Source organism: Strongylocentrotus purpuratus, unplaced genomic scaffold, assembly GCF_000002235.5.
Source record: "Strongylocentrotus purpuratus isolate Spur 01 unplaced genomic scaffold, Spur_5.0 spur5_contig_835, whole genome shotgun sequence".
NCBI classification, from domain to species: Eukaryota; Metazoa; Echinodermata; class Echinoidea; order Camarodonta; family Strongylocentrotidae; genus Strongylocentrotus; species Strongylocentrotus purpuratus.
In genome coordinates, this window is record NW_022145541.1 from 177,670 (window position 1) to 194,292 (window position 16,623).

Consider the following 16,623-nt stretch of genomic DNA (forward strand, 5'->3'; position numbering starts at 1 on the left):
GCGTACTGTTTTTTGTTATGTTGATTATTCATGAGGCTAGCTAGAGTCATTTTGCATTGGCCTATATCCACTATAAAACTTTACTTGGTTGCTCACATGAATGTTTGACACTTTGAACAATGAGATGGTAAGTTGATATCCCACCCGTTGGCTCATTGATCGAAGTGTAAAAAACATAAGAAAACAAGCAAACCATTCCATCTGATCTCGACGTAATTCGGTCAACTCAAAGTCTGCCGAATAACCCCAATGAGCCGACCGATATCAGTCACAGAATGTGTTATGTGCAAGAGATGATGTTTATAATATCAATATAACTGTCCATGAATCAGGGGCGGCGCAGAGCGTCTTTCAAAGTGAGGAGGGGCACCAACATAAAGGGCACTTTCTAGGAGAAGAAAAAAGGGGCACATACAAAGGAAAAACCTCAAAGCGAGAATATACAATGTATATACATTAGTAGGCCCTTATACCTATACACTCTGATTACATTACAAGGGATGCTTGCATTGTTTGTTTCTTTACATGGTCCAAGATACTACTTTAGAATCATACTTTGCAGTTGGGTGTGATAGTTTGAATATTTATTTGCAAGCGGGCGAAGTGAGAAATCCAAAATTTTAAGATTTGTGAAGTCACAGTGCGAAATATTACATCCTAAAAACAATCTTAATTATGAGAGTCTGAAAAGATCTTTAATAAGAAACACAATTATAATAACATAAAACGCGAGCGAGATTTGCGAGCTAGCTTTTTGTGAAATTGAAGAAAAAGTTGTTCTTAGTCGCTTTGAATTAAGAGCACATTTTATGATAAAATAAAAAGGCGGCACACCAAAGTTAAAAGGACGCTTATTAGAAAAGAAAAGGAGCATGACTGTGTTAAAGTAAATATCAGAATGATCACAGGTGAAAGTGGGGCATTACTCTCACCTGATAAGGGCACTCACCAGAGAAGTAAAAAGGCTCTCGTGATAACGGAAAAGGGGCAATTATCAGAACGAAAATGGTACTAATTAGAAAGGATATATGGACGCGTGTCAAAATAAAAGAGGCACTTATAAGGAATGAAAAGAGGAACTTAAATAAGGGCACTCACCGGAGATGTTAAGAGGCACTTAAAACTGTCAAAATAAAAGGAACACCCAGATTTGAAATTATAAGAGGTGAATGGGCACTTTTCAGAGGTGGTAATTAAGGGGCATTTTTTTTACCTGAAAAGGGGCACTTGTGAAAATGATAAGGGGCAGATTTTAATAGAGGCATTTATCAAACGTGTAAGAATAGGGGCGTTTATGAAATAGGGAAAATGGCTCTTATTTAAAAAGAAAAGGGGCCCTCATCAAAGATGAAAAGGGCCACTTATCAGAAGGGGAAGGGGTACTTAATTACTCAAGAAATTAAAGGGCACTTGTTAAAGTAAAAACCACGTTTGAATAACATTCGCCAGTGGTAGGAACACATGTAAGGATATAAGACGGTGACTATATATTCACATATACTGCCCTTACAAGAAGGAGCAGACGACACAAAGCACGGCCACTGATTGAACCCAGTTCAAAGGTAAGGTTTGCTCTTGTCTACCGAGTTAATATTTAACCAATGCATCGGTACACATGCCGTCCCCCTGCAATTGCAATTGCATTGAGACTATACAGGGAACTGTTACAGATACATGTACATGTATGTTGAATTCATGAAGCCTGCAATGTTAGCTCTTTTACAGACAATCACAGGTCGTAACGCTTTGATTCTTTCGTCCGTATGCTAATTATCTTGAAAAGAGGCAGTGATTTCTTGGGATCTGCACCTTCGCCGACTGTTGCTGTTCAACGAATGCTGATCAACACCATAATCATCTGATATCAAACAAGGTTCGAATATAACAATGCATGACTTGGTAGATTGTGAATTGGTAGATTGATGTTGTATGCTAGTGGTTGGTACATAATGTTATTTTAATCGAGGAGAGGGCTCGAGAGTACACCTATGTGTTCGGGAGGAATTGAGATTCAGACATTTTGAGTTTTTTTATGGAACTAGTTTGTCTAATATCGGATCGCCAGCCCACTGAGAAACCTAGTTAGGGTTGCGAAGTATATGGATGTGTCTCTTAGAAACCCTCAGGAGCTGTCTAAATTCATCTATTATGCATGATACTATGTATGTTTAATATAATTCATTTCGCATACTTGAATATCATTGAGGTGGGACTGTTAATATGTTGCTCTGATGTTTCCTTATACTCACCACCTCCTAGTAACGACTAATCTCTCACTAACTTCTCCCTAATTCCATTTCGACCCTCCATAATACCAACCCTTAATATACCTCCGCTTTATATCACTGTTCCTTGGTAACCCTCCTATCCACTATATACCCTATTCCTTATTACCCCCTACCCTTCTCCTACCCCTCTTCCATTTTACTTCTGCTCTTTAATAATCTCTCCCATCACTTTCTACCCTATCCATCCCTTATTGCCGCTCCTTATTACATCAAATCTTCGTTACTACCTTTCTAATCATTACTCCTCGTCATTTCATGTGAGTTGGTCTTATACGTTCACTTCAGTGGTCAGCTTTCTGTCTTCGCCTACAAACTCATGCGGACCTCGGTTCGAAACCGAGTCATGCCTTTTGGCCCCAGAGGTAAATACTCATATCTGATTGACAATGGCGGATCCAGGGGTGGGCCGAAACGGCCGCGGCCCCCCCCCCCCCCTATTGGCGGCGCAAAAAAATTGAGAAGGAAAAAAGAGGAAGAAAAAAAAGGGGGGAGGAGAAGATAAAAGAAAAGAGAACAAAAAAGTAAAGAAAAGAGAGAGAGTTCAAAAAAGAGGAAAGAAAAAGAAGAGAGGAGCCGGGGAGAAAGAAAGACAACGAAATGACACTAAAAATTAGTGACAGTAACGACGAATAAGGGAAAGACAAGGGGAAGGGGGGTGCGTGAAGGCGGATGCATTGAGGGGGGGGGGGGGGGGGGGTGACTGGCCGTATTCCCTTTTTTAGGTTATGCGAAACTGAGTCGAAATTATGCTTCTTTTCAAAAAAATCTTAGCATGCTTGTTTATGTTAAGCCGTAGTGCATGAAAAGGTTAGTGTAGAAACACTTCTGAAAAGGCCGCGCCCGGCCCCTCCAAAGAACGGCAGAATGGTAATCTATAAATTATGAGGTCATTCTTGACGGCCCTACTCAAATGGTAGTGACGATAACGATGGATAAGGGAATAAGGAGGAAGGGATGCACATGCAGGCGCGTACACAGGTGGGGGGGGGTCGAACTCTCCTCAAATTTTTGTCAAGTTGTCAAGTTGGTCCTGATGTGTATAATGCGTAGACCAGGGGTTCTCAAACTTTTCTTTGACGGTCCAGAAGCGATTTCTATGAAAGCTGTAAGGTCCGAAATGACACTTGTATACTGAAGATAATAAGGCTTGTTTTTGGTCTATATCTGATCCAAGGAGCATTGTTACAGTTTTAAAAAAAACAGAACCGCCAGTGCTTCCACTCGTTTAAATAGAGTTTCCTGAAAAATAACACCCAATATCCTGGAATTTGAAGGAATTTTCTTAAAACTTTCAAAATGCCTCTTACGTGGATTTCTTATTTGGATGAATCGCTATGACGTTTTAATATATATTAATTATTGAGTGGGCTTATTTTGCTTTCTAATGGATCCATACAACATTGCAGAGCTTGAGGGGCCTGGCAGAGCCTTTTCAAGAGAGAAATTGTCTTTAGGAGAAAAAAGAGGTTATTTCTAGAATGAAATGAAAGGGTTATTGACTTTCAAGAGAGAAAATTGTCTATAAGAGAGGAAGAGAAGTTATTTCTAAAATGAAATTAAAGGGCTCTTGTCAAATAGCCCTTTCATTTCATTTTTTCTCTCGAAATAAACTCTCTTTCTCTCTTATAGACAATTTTATGAGATGGAATCTTCAATCTGAAGCCTTTTTGTGCTCTTTGAAAATGGCACATTGAATGGGGCAGTGCAATTTAAATTCCAAGGGATGGATTAGAGTTTTTATCGCTCTTGAAAGTCAAATAGCCCTTTCATTTCAGAAATAAGGCTCTCTTTCTCTCTTATAGACAATTTTATGAGATGGAATCTTCAATCTGAAGCCTTTTTGTGCTCTTTGAAAATAGGACACTGAATGGGGGCAGTGCAATTTAAATTTCAAGGGATGGATTAGAGTTTTTGTCGCTCTTGAAAGTCAAATATCCCTTTCATTTCATTTTAGAAATAAACTCTAATACATTCATTGATATTTAAATTGTGCTGCCCCTATTGTGTCCTCTTTTTAAAGAGCACAACAGAGCCCTCAGATTAGGCAGCAAGTAACAAAACAAACCCGTAACACTGGACACAACATTCAATGGGATGATGCCCATATCATTGAGTTTGAAACACTTCTGGTCAAGAATGGTAGAAGAAGCATCTGCATAAAAAGGATGAATCCTTCACTGAATAGGGATTCTTGCTATACACTTTTACCTTTCTTCGCTCCAGTGATCTCGAGGCAGCAGACAGCAAGAAATTGTGTAAATAATTTGCTGTTGCCGGGAGTCTTGCCTGGGGCGGAGCCCCAGGAAGTTCTTGAACTTTATTTTTTTTAAGGAAATTCCCAATAGTCGTCATGAGCGATAGAAATTGTAATTTCCTCCTTGAGAGTCACATAACCCCTTTCATTTCATTTTAGAATTTAACCTCTCTTTCCCTCTTAAAGACATTTCATATAACTTCTGTTTTCATATTGTTGTACTTTCGTCCGCAGACTACTAAAGCACATGTCGAGCCAACTCAGTCGGAAATGTAATATGTCTATCTTCTTTTTTTTTTTTAATTATTCTTTCTTTTCTTCTCATTTTTCTGTGTGTGACATGCGTTACGCGTACGTCTATCAATGTCTTAATATGGTAGATTTACATTTTGATGTTTCCCTTTGTAGGTGCACCTTATATTCCAGAAAGTGCCCTATTTTGATGGTGCCCCCCCCCCCTCCATGTATTGATCTTGAAAAATAACTTTCTCATTAATTCTATTTAAAGCGACTAAGAGTAATTTCCCCTAAAGCTCGCTCGCTCGCTCGCATTTATAGATGATACAATTATATGTCACTTTAAAACAAATGTTTTTTCAGTCTTCCGTGATGCTTATAACCCCATCATGATTTGTTTTTTTCCTCTTTGTAAGATGTAATTGTCACTCTGCGACCTCACAGATCTTACATTTTTCTCGCTCTCTTTGCTCGCTCGCAAATGAATATTCAGACAATCACACCCAGCCGAAAGTGTGATGCTTAAGCAATATCTTGTATGATATATAAAGAAAAACAAATATTGAAATCGTCCCTGATAATGGAATCACAATGAAAGGGTATATATCAATGTCTAAAAAAATGTATATTTTCGCTTTGAGATTTCGCTTTGTAGGTGCCCTTTTTTGTTGGTGCTTTCCACTTTGGAAATAGCTCCGCCGCCCCTGCTTACGCATTACCGCCACCGTTAATTTCACGCTTGCGCGCACAGGGTGTGTGTGTGTGTGTGGGGGGGGGGGTTCCTCTCTAGCTCTGAAGCTGATTTTTTTTTTTTACCTGGATTCGTGCGATTCGGTTAATACTTTTAGAGGGAGTCTGAGGGGTGATGTGTCCCCCTCTGAAGCTGACATTTTTTGGATTTTTGAAACTGGATTCGTGCGTTTTGGTTAATACTTTTTTGGGGAGTCTGATTTGATTTCAAAACACCTGCAGTTAATGCGGGATGGGGTTGCAACCTCTCTTTCCCCGAAAATTTAAAAATTACCAATATGCATTTGTTATATCTTATCTCGTATATTTTGGTGACAATTAACACTTTTCACAACATACATAAGCTCAAATTTCCGCTCACTCGCCAAATTATTAAACCAGGAAATAGATATTGGGACAAGAGGCTTCAGCCCCCACTGATGGAAATGTCAAAAAAAAATTCGCGCGAGCATAACTTGAAAACGGGGAATGTTGATATCGGACAAGAGATGTGACGTGAGCATGTCCCCTTTCCAAAATAATTGTGCCCGCTTGTAGGTACCAGTACACTATTAAAGTACAGTGCTTCTAATATGACCTTGTCAGTATTGGTAAGTTTAAATAACGGTCTGCGCGAATTTCGAATTTCCGCCCCCCCCCCCCCCCCACCCTTCCCTCCCCCCCCCCCCCCCCCCCCCCCCCCCCCCCCCCCCCCCCCCCCCCTATTGGAAAATCCTGGATCCGCGCCTGATTGATACACGTCTGTAAAAACCAATTCACACATACACCTACTCTTTCACTAGAATGTTTCTTTGTTTAATACGTCTTTTCTCGTTTCAGTCTTATCTTTAGGGTTATAGGTTTCACCTCTGACCAATCCTGAGAGTTGTCACAGTGGTACCATCTTCAAGGATCCTCCTACCAGCATCATGGAACTCAAATGGGATATGATTGTGTTGACGTTAGCTGGGTTGTTTGTCCTCTGGATCGTAAGCATGTTCATGGAGAGTCTAGTTCGTTCTGTATTGCTACCAAAAGTCATTGACAAGTAAGATATCACGAAACGACACCTGCTCCGACCCCCCCCCCCGACCCCCCCCCCAGTCAATCTCATACTCTTACCAAACTTCCAAATTCAACCCCATACCAAACAAACAAAACAACGATAGGCATACCTAGATTAGTAGATCTAGCTCCAACTTTAATCTAACCTGAAAATCCAATTGCAACCATCAATAAAATCGGGGTTATACATGACTTGTGCTTTGATTGCAGGGCCCTCTGTGAGAACAGTATTAATACGGATGAGACTACCCTGCATGAACAAGACATTAGTATTATTATTGTTGTTATTATGACCATAACTCTACATTTTTGACGAAATCTGCCTATACATTGCCGGAGCATTTTCATGTAACCTAAGTGAGTTATGATTGATATGTGGAGCTCTAATGTTATGTTGATACCGACGTCATAGTCACCAAACAGTTAGCGGTGCCAGTAATTTCCTCGTGACCATTAAGTGCCCCTATTTCCTTTGATTTTTCGATATGGTAGTCTTCATCTGAGTCGATCCGGTGCCTGAAAGAATTTAGTGCTAGCCTTTGTCAAATTTAATGTTGTATATGGTATTAGGAGTTTTCTCCCATTTCTCATTTTTTTCGTAGCGAAAAAACCTATCATATCATATCATATCATATATTTCATATCATTGTTCATGTTTTTGTCACCATCTTCATCTCGGTTCCCCTCTTCACAGATTTCATATTTTCGGAGGGATTATTATATTTTTGTTTTAGCAGATTCTACTGCATTTATTGATAAATCAAATATAAAACATTCAAATAACAATACATGTAATACTAAATAATACAACTGATTTACATAAAGAGTGACAACACACATATAAAAATGCATATAAATATAATTGAAAACTTGGAAGTATGGAGGTAAGAAAAATAATCAAGATAAATGCAGAGGCCAACTACCTAAGCATATAGGGAGAATGATGGTATTAGAACGAGAGGGATGATGATGGTCTACATACAGTAAGGAGAAGATGAGAAGAGGGTGAAAAAAGGATAATCGTGCCGATTTCAGCAGCGTTCATTACTTGTCTTAAAAGTATAATTTTACCGAGAAGTTTTAAAGAGCGTTTATTTTTTTTCTTCTAAAACGATCATAAACCGTGTCTAGTTCGTTCTATATTGCTACCAAAAGTCATTGACAAGTAAGATATCAGGAAACGACACCTGCTCCGATCCCCCACCCCCCCCCCCCCAGTCAATCTCATACTCTAACCAAACTTCCAACTTCAATCCCAGACCAAAAAGTGATCGGCATACCTAGATCTAGCTCCAACTCTAATCTGACCTGAAAACCCAATTGCAACCATCAATAAATTGAGCTGGGGTAATATATGTGATATAGGTCTTCAGGAAAACAGTACTGGTGAGACTACCCTGGGTAAAAAAGACATATTATTATTTTTTTTTTTTTATTATGACCACAACTCTAAATTGTTGACAAAATCTCCCTATATATTGATTATTATTACCCAAGTGAGTAATAATTGATGTGTGAAGCTCTAATGTTATGATGTTGATACTTCATAACAGTTGGCGGTGCCAGCAATTTCCTCGTGACTATTTATATTTGCTGTTTCTTTATTTCATTTCCTTTGATTTTTCGATATGGCAACCTTGCCCGTAAGAATGAAAGTGCTAGCCTTTGTCAAACTTAATGTTGTATATGGTGTTAGGAGTTTTGTCCCAAATCTTTCTCTTTTTTTGTAGCGAAAAAGCAATTAATTCATTTATTTCATATCGTCGTTTAATGTTCTTGTCACCATTTTCATCTCGTTTCCCTTCTTCCGATTTCTTCGCAGATTTCATGGTATTAGGACGAGAGGGATGAAACGGTCTCGATAAAGTTAGGAGAGTTTGGGAAAAGGGTGCATGATACGAATGATAATCGTACCGAATTTTAGCAGCATTCATTACTTGTTTAAAAAATATAATTTTACCTACAAGTTTTAAAGAGCGTTTATAACATTTTTGCTAAAACGATAGTAAATTGAACATTGTTCACAAAAACCATATGTTTCGTTTTAGATACGTGTTAATAACTGGCTGTGATACTGGTTTTGGAAGCATTGTGATTCGTCAGTTAGACAGACGAGGTGTTCACGTGTTCGCCGCGTGCTTGACTGCTAAAGGTCAGAAAGAGGTCGAATCAAAGACATCAGACAGGGTCATTACACTTCGATTGGACGTCACCGACCACGAGAGTGTCGTAGCCGCATTCGAGTTCATCAAGAAGAAACTGCCGAAAGATACAGGTAAACATAATAATCAAATTCCAAAATGTGTGAGGGTTAAAATTCTTATCTCGATCAAAAATCTATACCTCATGATTTTTCAGCTCTTGAGCAACAGCTGCGGCCGTTATTGACCATTATGTGAGAAGATTCAGGTCGGGTCACATCGCTGGCAAAGGCTGAAACTAAGCAACTGAACATTTCTGAGGCAAACATTGTGTGTATTTAGAAAACTTAAAAACATTTGTATCACCGATTCAGATGAACTTTTATGATAATGAAGTTCCTTTTGTTTCTATAGCGCATAATGTACCCACTGCACACGAGGCGTTATTTGCCTGACGGAGGACTACGACTGCGCGGTCCTTAACGCACCATGCGAAAGAGATATCGAGACTGAAAGATGGGCTCGCTCACTAAAATGATAGTGTTTTCTTGTATAGCGCTCATGTCTGTCAGACTTAACTCTCCTGGCGCTCCACAATTATTTCCACCGGCTTTATTATGGCTGCCAATCATGGCGCTCTAGCATTTCAAGGTACGAATTCCTGCCACGTACCAATTTACATCACCTGGGTCGAGTGTGGCGAATAAGGATTAATGGCTGGCCAAAGGACATCAATGCCGCAGAGGGACTCGACCGGCGACGTGTGTGACGTTGCAACTATACCACGACATTGATTACCTCTTATTGTTTTATTGCTTTATTGTTTTAGTAGCGTGAAAAGTACATGAAAATGACGCCCATCGGGCAACGGTCATATGACGGTCTTTATGAGCTTCCGGAGTGCTTTGTTTGTTACACCGTGATTATCTCCAGCAATCGTTACTAGCGCACAGTGCATTTAAAGGGGAAAAAACTTAAAAGGTAACTTCTTACTAAACCTGTGTCTGGAGGGACAGCTACAGTTGAATGTTGTGTCACATGATATTAGCACCGTGCCGGGCCTCGAACCCGAGAGGTTAGCAATTCCTATCACGTGCTTAAGCCGTTCGCCCACGACACCTCAGTGCGCATTTTACTTTGGTCAAGATTGTTTCGTTAGGAGTAACTTAAAGAGGCATCTCTAGACCAGTCGCCATTTTGAATGGTATTGAAGACGTTAGGATGGGATGTCATCAAGTGATTCGCGCATCTGTCAACGAGCAAAAAAGTCGTCCTCGGATATTTCGATTTGCATACAAGGATAAAACAACCAAGTCCATATAATTCATACATGCATGAAAAATAATTGCAGCGAGATAAATAATTTTTTTTGATCTGCCGACAAGGCCAGATTCACCGGAGTCTTAACTCCTCCCCCCCCCCCCCCCCCCCCCCCCACATGCCACAAATAAAGACACATGCATTTCTGTCTGACTGCCCTCACGATTCTACGTTAACAGGCCCCCGGGGTACCTGTCTTAGATGGTGTCAGTAACTTAGCCAGTGATATCAGAGTGGTCATCAGAGGCCAAGAGACTGGTTGTACCGATGCTAAGAACGGTTACCTACGAAGACAGATCCTTCGTAAAAGCTGCACCCGTTCCCTGGAACTTGCTTCTGTCTTCTATGAGAAAGCTCGATTCCACAGAACAGCTTAAAACACAACTTTAAAAATATTCTTTAATCTAAACTTGAAATTGCCTGTACATTATTTGTTGAACTATTATTCAACTATTGTATAATTTGCATAGGCTATTCATTGTCGCGCCTTGATCGATAGTCTCCTGATACGTGCGTTTGACGCCCCTGGTTCTTTCCTTGTCATAATGTGTAATTATTATAGCAGTTCCTTTGCACAACCTTGTTCTTGATAGGACTATGGGGTCTGGTGAACAACGCCGGTATTGCCAATTTACCTGGTCTCATCGATTGGTGCACGAAGGACGACTACAAGCGCGTGATCGACGTCAATCTCCTGGGCGTCATCGATGTCACATTAACCTTCTTACCTCTACTCAAGAAAGCTCGAGGTCGAGTGGTCAACATCGCTAGCGCCCTCTCGCGGGTGGCCATGGGATCAGGAGGATACGCTGAATCGAAATATGGTGTCCAAGCATTCTCTGATACGCTCAGGTAAATCAAACCCAAACAACAACCAAGGATACAGCAAAATATTGATACAATTAAGCAGGACATAACAAAAGAATTACATATCGGATAAAAATTGCACACATATCTAGAACAGGGGGGGGGGGGTCATGAAAAAAAATCCCACGGGGTAGGCCTACCACTAAACAACTTGGATGTGTGTAGGGGATTGTTGGACCAAATTAGCTGACAATTAAGGTAACCAAACATTTCAGATGGCGAGATGGGGAGGGGGGGGGGGGGGTATGTGAGGATGATTTTGTGTTTGAATTTAGGAACCGATTTTCCTGCAAACACAGCGCGCTGAGTTCATCTCCGACTTCTGAATCGTCGACAGTTACCACCACTTCCAGCCCACACGGATAGCCAGCAAATGGCCTCTACATTCATCCACTTCTTCCAGACGAAAGTCAAGACCATCTGCGACAGTTTATCACCTGACAAAACACCACACCATCCCCTTACTTCCTCTTCCTTTGAAGTAATACAACCTACTACCCCCTACAGAGATTATGTCACTCTTACGTAAACTACCCCCCAAATCATGTCAGTTAGACCCTGTTCCCACTAAATTATTAATGGACTGTTCCTCCACATTCGCTCCCATCCTTTCTTACTTGATTAACTTGAGTTTAGAGCAGGCACATGTTCCTTCCTTATTGAAAATAGCTCATGTTACTCCGTTGTTGAAGAAACCTTCTCTGGACCGAAATTCCCTCCAAAATTATCGACCAGTTTCAAACCTACCGTTTTTGTTCAAAATTCTTGAAAGGGTTGTGTTTTCTCGTCTTTCGGATTATTTTCTGGACAATGATTTGTTCGACCCTTTCCAGTCAGGTTACAGAACCCATCATAGTGTGGAAACACTGCTTGTGAATGTGTCCAACTATATCCTGCAAGGGATGGATAGGGGTAACTCAACTGCTCTCCTGCTGCTAGACTTGTCCTCCGCCTTCGACACCGTTAATCACACTATCCTTTTGAACACACTTAGTTCACTTGGTGTCAAGGGTGAGGCATACAAATGGTTCGAGTCTTATCTGTCATACCACTCTCAGATCGTTTGTATTAATGGTTGCAAATCAGTTGCTTTGCCTCTCTCTTGTGGAGTACCACAAGGTTCTGTGGGCGGGCCCACTCTTTTCTCAATTTATTTAATTGGATTGCGACAAGTTTTGTTACAACATGGCATAGATTATCATATTTATGCAGACGATATTCAACTTATGATTTCCTTCAATTCAGATCAAGCCGCTGCAGAACGAGCCGTTCATCGCCTTGAATCTTGCATGGCTGATGTTCTTGATTGGTTGCTCGCACATTCCTTGAAATTAAATTTAGACAAATGTGAATTCCTTATATTTGGTTCCAAAGTACAGCTTAGTAAAGTTAATATCAATTGCATTTCATTTTCTGGCCACATAATTCACTTGTCACAAACGTGTCGCAATCTCGGTGTTATGTTTGACTCACATATGACAATGTCTAACCAAGTTCTTAATATTTGTAGATCTGTAAGGTACCACTTGCGTAATATCGGTTTTATTCGTAAATATTTGTCCAAGTCTGCCACCGAAAAATTAGTTCATGCTCTGATTTCCTCCCGTCTTGATTTTGCCAATGCCCTCCTAATCAATCTACCCCAGAATCTAGTGTCCAAGCTTCAGAAGCTTCAAAACGCTGCAGCTCGTATTGTTTCTCTGACCACCAAGCGTACCCACATTTCCCCAGTTTTGCAGTCGCTACACTGGCTCCCAGTAAAAGATCGCATTGTTTTCAAAATTTTGTTGCTCACCTTTCATTGCGTTCACGGCTCTGCTCCTCAATACCTTATCTCTCTAATCCAAAACTACACTCCTGCAAGACCTCTACGCTCATCCACTTCCAATTTTCTTGTAACCCCCAAAATTACCAAAACGTGGGGGGAAAGATCTTTTGCATACTCTAGTCCTAAATTATGGAATGGCCTTCCTGAAGACATCAAAAAATGTTTATCCTCTGATTCTTTCAAAACTCATCTCAAAACATCTCAAAACCTTGAGCACTCCACAGAGTGGATTTGGCGCGATATAAGTTACATTATTATTATTATTATTATTATCTATTATTTTTGTTATGCTCCATATCCCGCTTTCCTTTCATTTTTGTTTCTCTTTCTATATTACCCTTTTCCGTTAACCACAACCTGTTTCCCTGGTCGTCCTGTGGCAAGACATTAATCTGCATTTACCACTCTACACTCAGGTGATGTAAATGGGCGCCCGGTAGGAATACATTCCTCCAATGCCAGAGCGTCTTATGAGGGCCGCTCGGCTGATGTCTGGGGACAGCAGTCCTGAATCTGGCCGATTTAATTTCGATCTCCACCACACCAGCGTAATGCGACCTCCCCCTACTCACTTGTTGCCAGCCGAAGATGGCGTTGATCATTAAATTGGGACGCCCGGCGAAAAATCTTAAACTGGGGCATAGGGCTGGTATCGTAAATGTTTTTTTACACAACTGTTCGAGCGTATGAGGTCGTTGGTAACGCCATCTTTGGCGGCTTGAATCCAGTTTAGGGATTTATATAAAGAACCGGCCAGATTCGTGAATAGGGTAATAAAAGTAATTTTTAAGAAATAGTAGTATTAAACGCTATAAATTTTACAATTATCATGGTAACAGCATTCACTGGTTAAACGAACTGAATATACTTTTTTTTTACTTGACTTTTTGGATATGTTTAGGAGAGAAAGTCGTATGATGAACTACGGGATCAAAGTGAGTATCCTAGAGCCTGGTTTCTTCAAAACCCAGCTTACCAGCCCTGAGAAGACTAGATCGGAGATTAAGAAGAGTTGGGATCGGTTATCAAAGGAGAAACAAGCGGAGTTTGAACCAGACATGCATGAGAAATGTAGGTTAAATTAGTAAGATGTAGTGATGATGATGGTGGTGGTGATGATGATGATGATGAGATAGTGGTGGTGATAATGATGGTGGCGGATGTGATAGTGATGCTGCTGATGATGGTGATGATGATGATAACAATGATAATAATAATAATTATGGTGATGATGATGAGATGGTTGGTGGTGATGATGGATTGATAGTGGTGGTGCATGGTGGTGGTGGTAGTGATGAAGATGAAAGTGATGTTGGTGTTGATGGTGATGATGCTTATTATCTATTGTGGATGGATGAGAGCACACTAAAAGCTATAATGTTTTGTATCGTAATCTATATTTCTTTCTCTCAACACAGTATCGAACATCTCCGTCAACTTCATGAACTTCGTCTCTTCCCCCAACCTAACCATCGTAACCAACGCCATGATGCACGGGCTACTAGCCCGCTGGCCCAAGACCAGATACTCATGTGGACTAGATATGAAGGTCATCTTCATCCCGCTCTCCTACGCTCCGACATGGTTCACTGATTTCTGGATCGGCCGGTCCACTATGAATGACAAAGCACCTGAAGAAAAAAGAAAAGAGAACGAGCTACAGTCCGGCGCCTTTGGATCCATGTTTGTCGCTACGAATAATTAGTGCCACGGGCATCAATACCTGGCGGATTTTTGTGCCATAATAATTATAAATCGCCACTTTTTAAGTTCGTGCCAGCCACAATTTTCCTGCAACAATTAAAGTAATTACAGTAGTTTGATTGCAGTAAACAAGCAGAAATAGAAGAAGGACTCATTTTGTGTACAGATGGCAAAGGCTGATCTTCCTTTTACCAAAATAATATGATTCTTTGGCCGAGCGGGCGGGTGGGGCACAAGTCCCCAATGTCTGTGACATACACAAAAAGGCGTCATCCCATTCTAGTTGTTTTCTTCCCTTCATCTTTTTTTTTTTTTTTTTTTTTTTTTTTTGGGGGGGGGGGGGGGGGGGGTCGGGGGGAACACGTACCCTAATTATCCCCCTTTCCCCTGCCCGGACCTGCCACTGCATGAAATCAAATTTAATATATGCAATACGGTGCGTGCATAACATATCGACTTGTATGAAAACAGGATGAATGTGTTATTGTAAAACTGCATTCTACATTCGATAATGATAGAGATAGTACTTTCTTTTATATTTGCTCTTTATTGTTATAACGAGATGATGAAACTCCGTTTTGTTATTTTTGTATGGTGATTTGTCATTGTATCAGAAGAAATCTGAAATAAATACATGTAGAACAATTTGATTCAATATTTCAACTCTTCATTGATTCGTTTATACTTTCTGTTTCTTTTGTTCTTCTAACAAGATATCTATTTCAAATTGGCGCTGCCATTTTACCCATGGGAGTTTATTGTCATACTTTGGTTTTTCTGTAATTTTCAACGGGGAAAACCCCTTATTATTCTATTACAGATAAACATTTCCCATCCCGCAGTTGATGAAAACAATTAAACGCAATTGTGTTTGTGGCAGATTCGATTTGAAAAGGGAAAAAAGGTATACTATTACCAATGTTTTTGATGAAGTAAAACCAGAGCGACCACAGGTGGTAGTTCCGAAGCCTCATTTTTATTTTATTCTGATATTGGATTTAATTGAAGCTATCGCTCAGGGAGGAAATAACAACTAGTGCAAGAGCGGAAAAACGAAGATCCTAACTTTGATCAAAATAATATATCCTGAAATTAGATTAAGGGTTTTTTGCCAAACTTGGTTACAAATATTAAGAAACTCTCTTTGGAGCCAAAGTAGTGATAACGCTGCGTAAAGTAATATGGTTCCACGTCCTTCTAGCGCCAAACATACACAAAATCTACCTCTGTGGAAGCGGAGATAAAGTGTCCAATCTATTTCCATGCAGTGAGCAAAATATGACACCTAAAAGTATGAGAAAATGTGCGAAATCATCAGGAAAAACTGTTATCTTAGTCATGACGTCATTCATTACCTACGTTAGGCAACTCATGGTGCATAGGATATCGATGAGGGTGGGGATGAAGGGGTGGCATCCTCGGTCAATTTCCTGCTGAGAATTCCATAGTAATATTGTCGCGATTTATGGGATTTTTAAAAATATTTTTGTTGTTTTTGGTGGTCAGGAAATGACAAGCTGGTCCTGTTTTATTTTACGATTTCTGTGCCTGTGTGTTTGTTGAAAACGCGTCCTATTATATGGTTACATGACAATGTTGCATCCATATTGGTAAATGCATGGTGTGAGTGTACACGTGATTCAAACAAGCAGAGTGCTTTAGGTACGTGTACATGAACACTGGGTCATGTACCCCCCCCCCCCCCCCCCCCCATCTAATCGAGTGGCAGAAGAAGGGGGCATTGGAAAGGGAAAGGGACATATATTGATAATACGATGGTTTAGCCCCTCCCACACCACCAGTACAGTATATTGTATTTGTATCTGGTTACTTCGATATTCCGTATATTATGTGTCTCGTAAAGCCACGCCCCTCATCGTGATAATAGCTGGACTTGTGCCATTGTGAGGGAGTGGAGAATGTGCATATATTTGAAGTGAGTCATATTACCGGGTAATCTGTAACGTGCTTAGAGACATCGTCGGTGTAATTAAACACTATATAAACCTATAATATTATTATGATTACACAATATGTCTGAGCTGAACTGTCTAGACGTAGTATACCTACATTTTTAATTATCTTAAGTTGTCGTGTGATTCATTTGTAATCCAGAATGTTTGTTTATATAAGACAAACATTTATTCAATTTGATCTCTATCAGCTGTGCAACCTCTATTAAGAAGGGAC

General features: G+C 40.2%; 1 protein-coding gene across 1 annotated transcript; it reads left to right on the top strand.

Moving 5' to 3' along the window:
* The first annotated feature begins 1,472 nt into the window (after positions 1–1,472).
* On the top strand, positions 1,473–14,996 carry LOC115918616 (retinol dehydrogenase 7-like). Its single transcript, XM_030985138.1, has 6 exons — positions 1,473–1,873; positions 6,349–6,556; positions 8,622–8,848; positions 10,628–10,886; positions 13,631–13,800; positions 14,148–14,996. Exons 2-6 carry the CDS (start codon positions 6,438–6,440, stop codon positions 14,432–14,434), a joined length of 1,062 nt encoding a protein of 353 aa, XP_030840998.1. The 5' UTR covers positions 1,473–1,873; positions 6,349–6,437; the 3' UTR covers positions 14,435–14,996.
* The last annotated feature ends 1,627 nt before the right edge of the window (positions 14,997–16,623 follow it).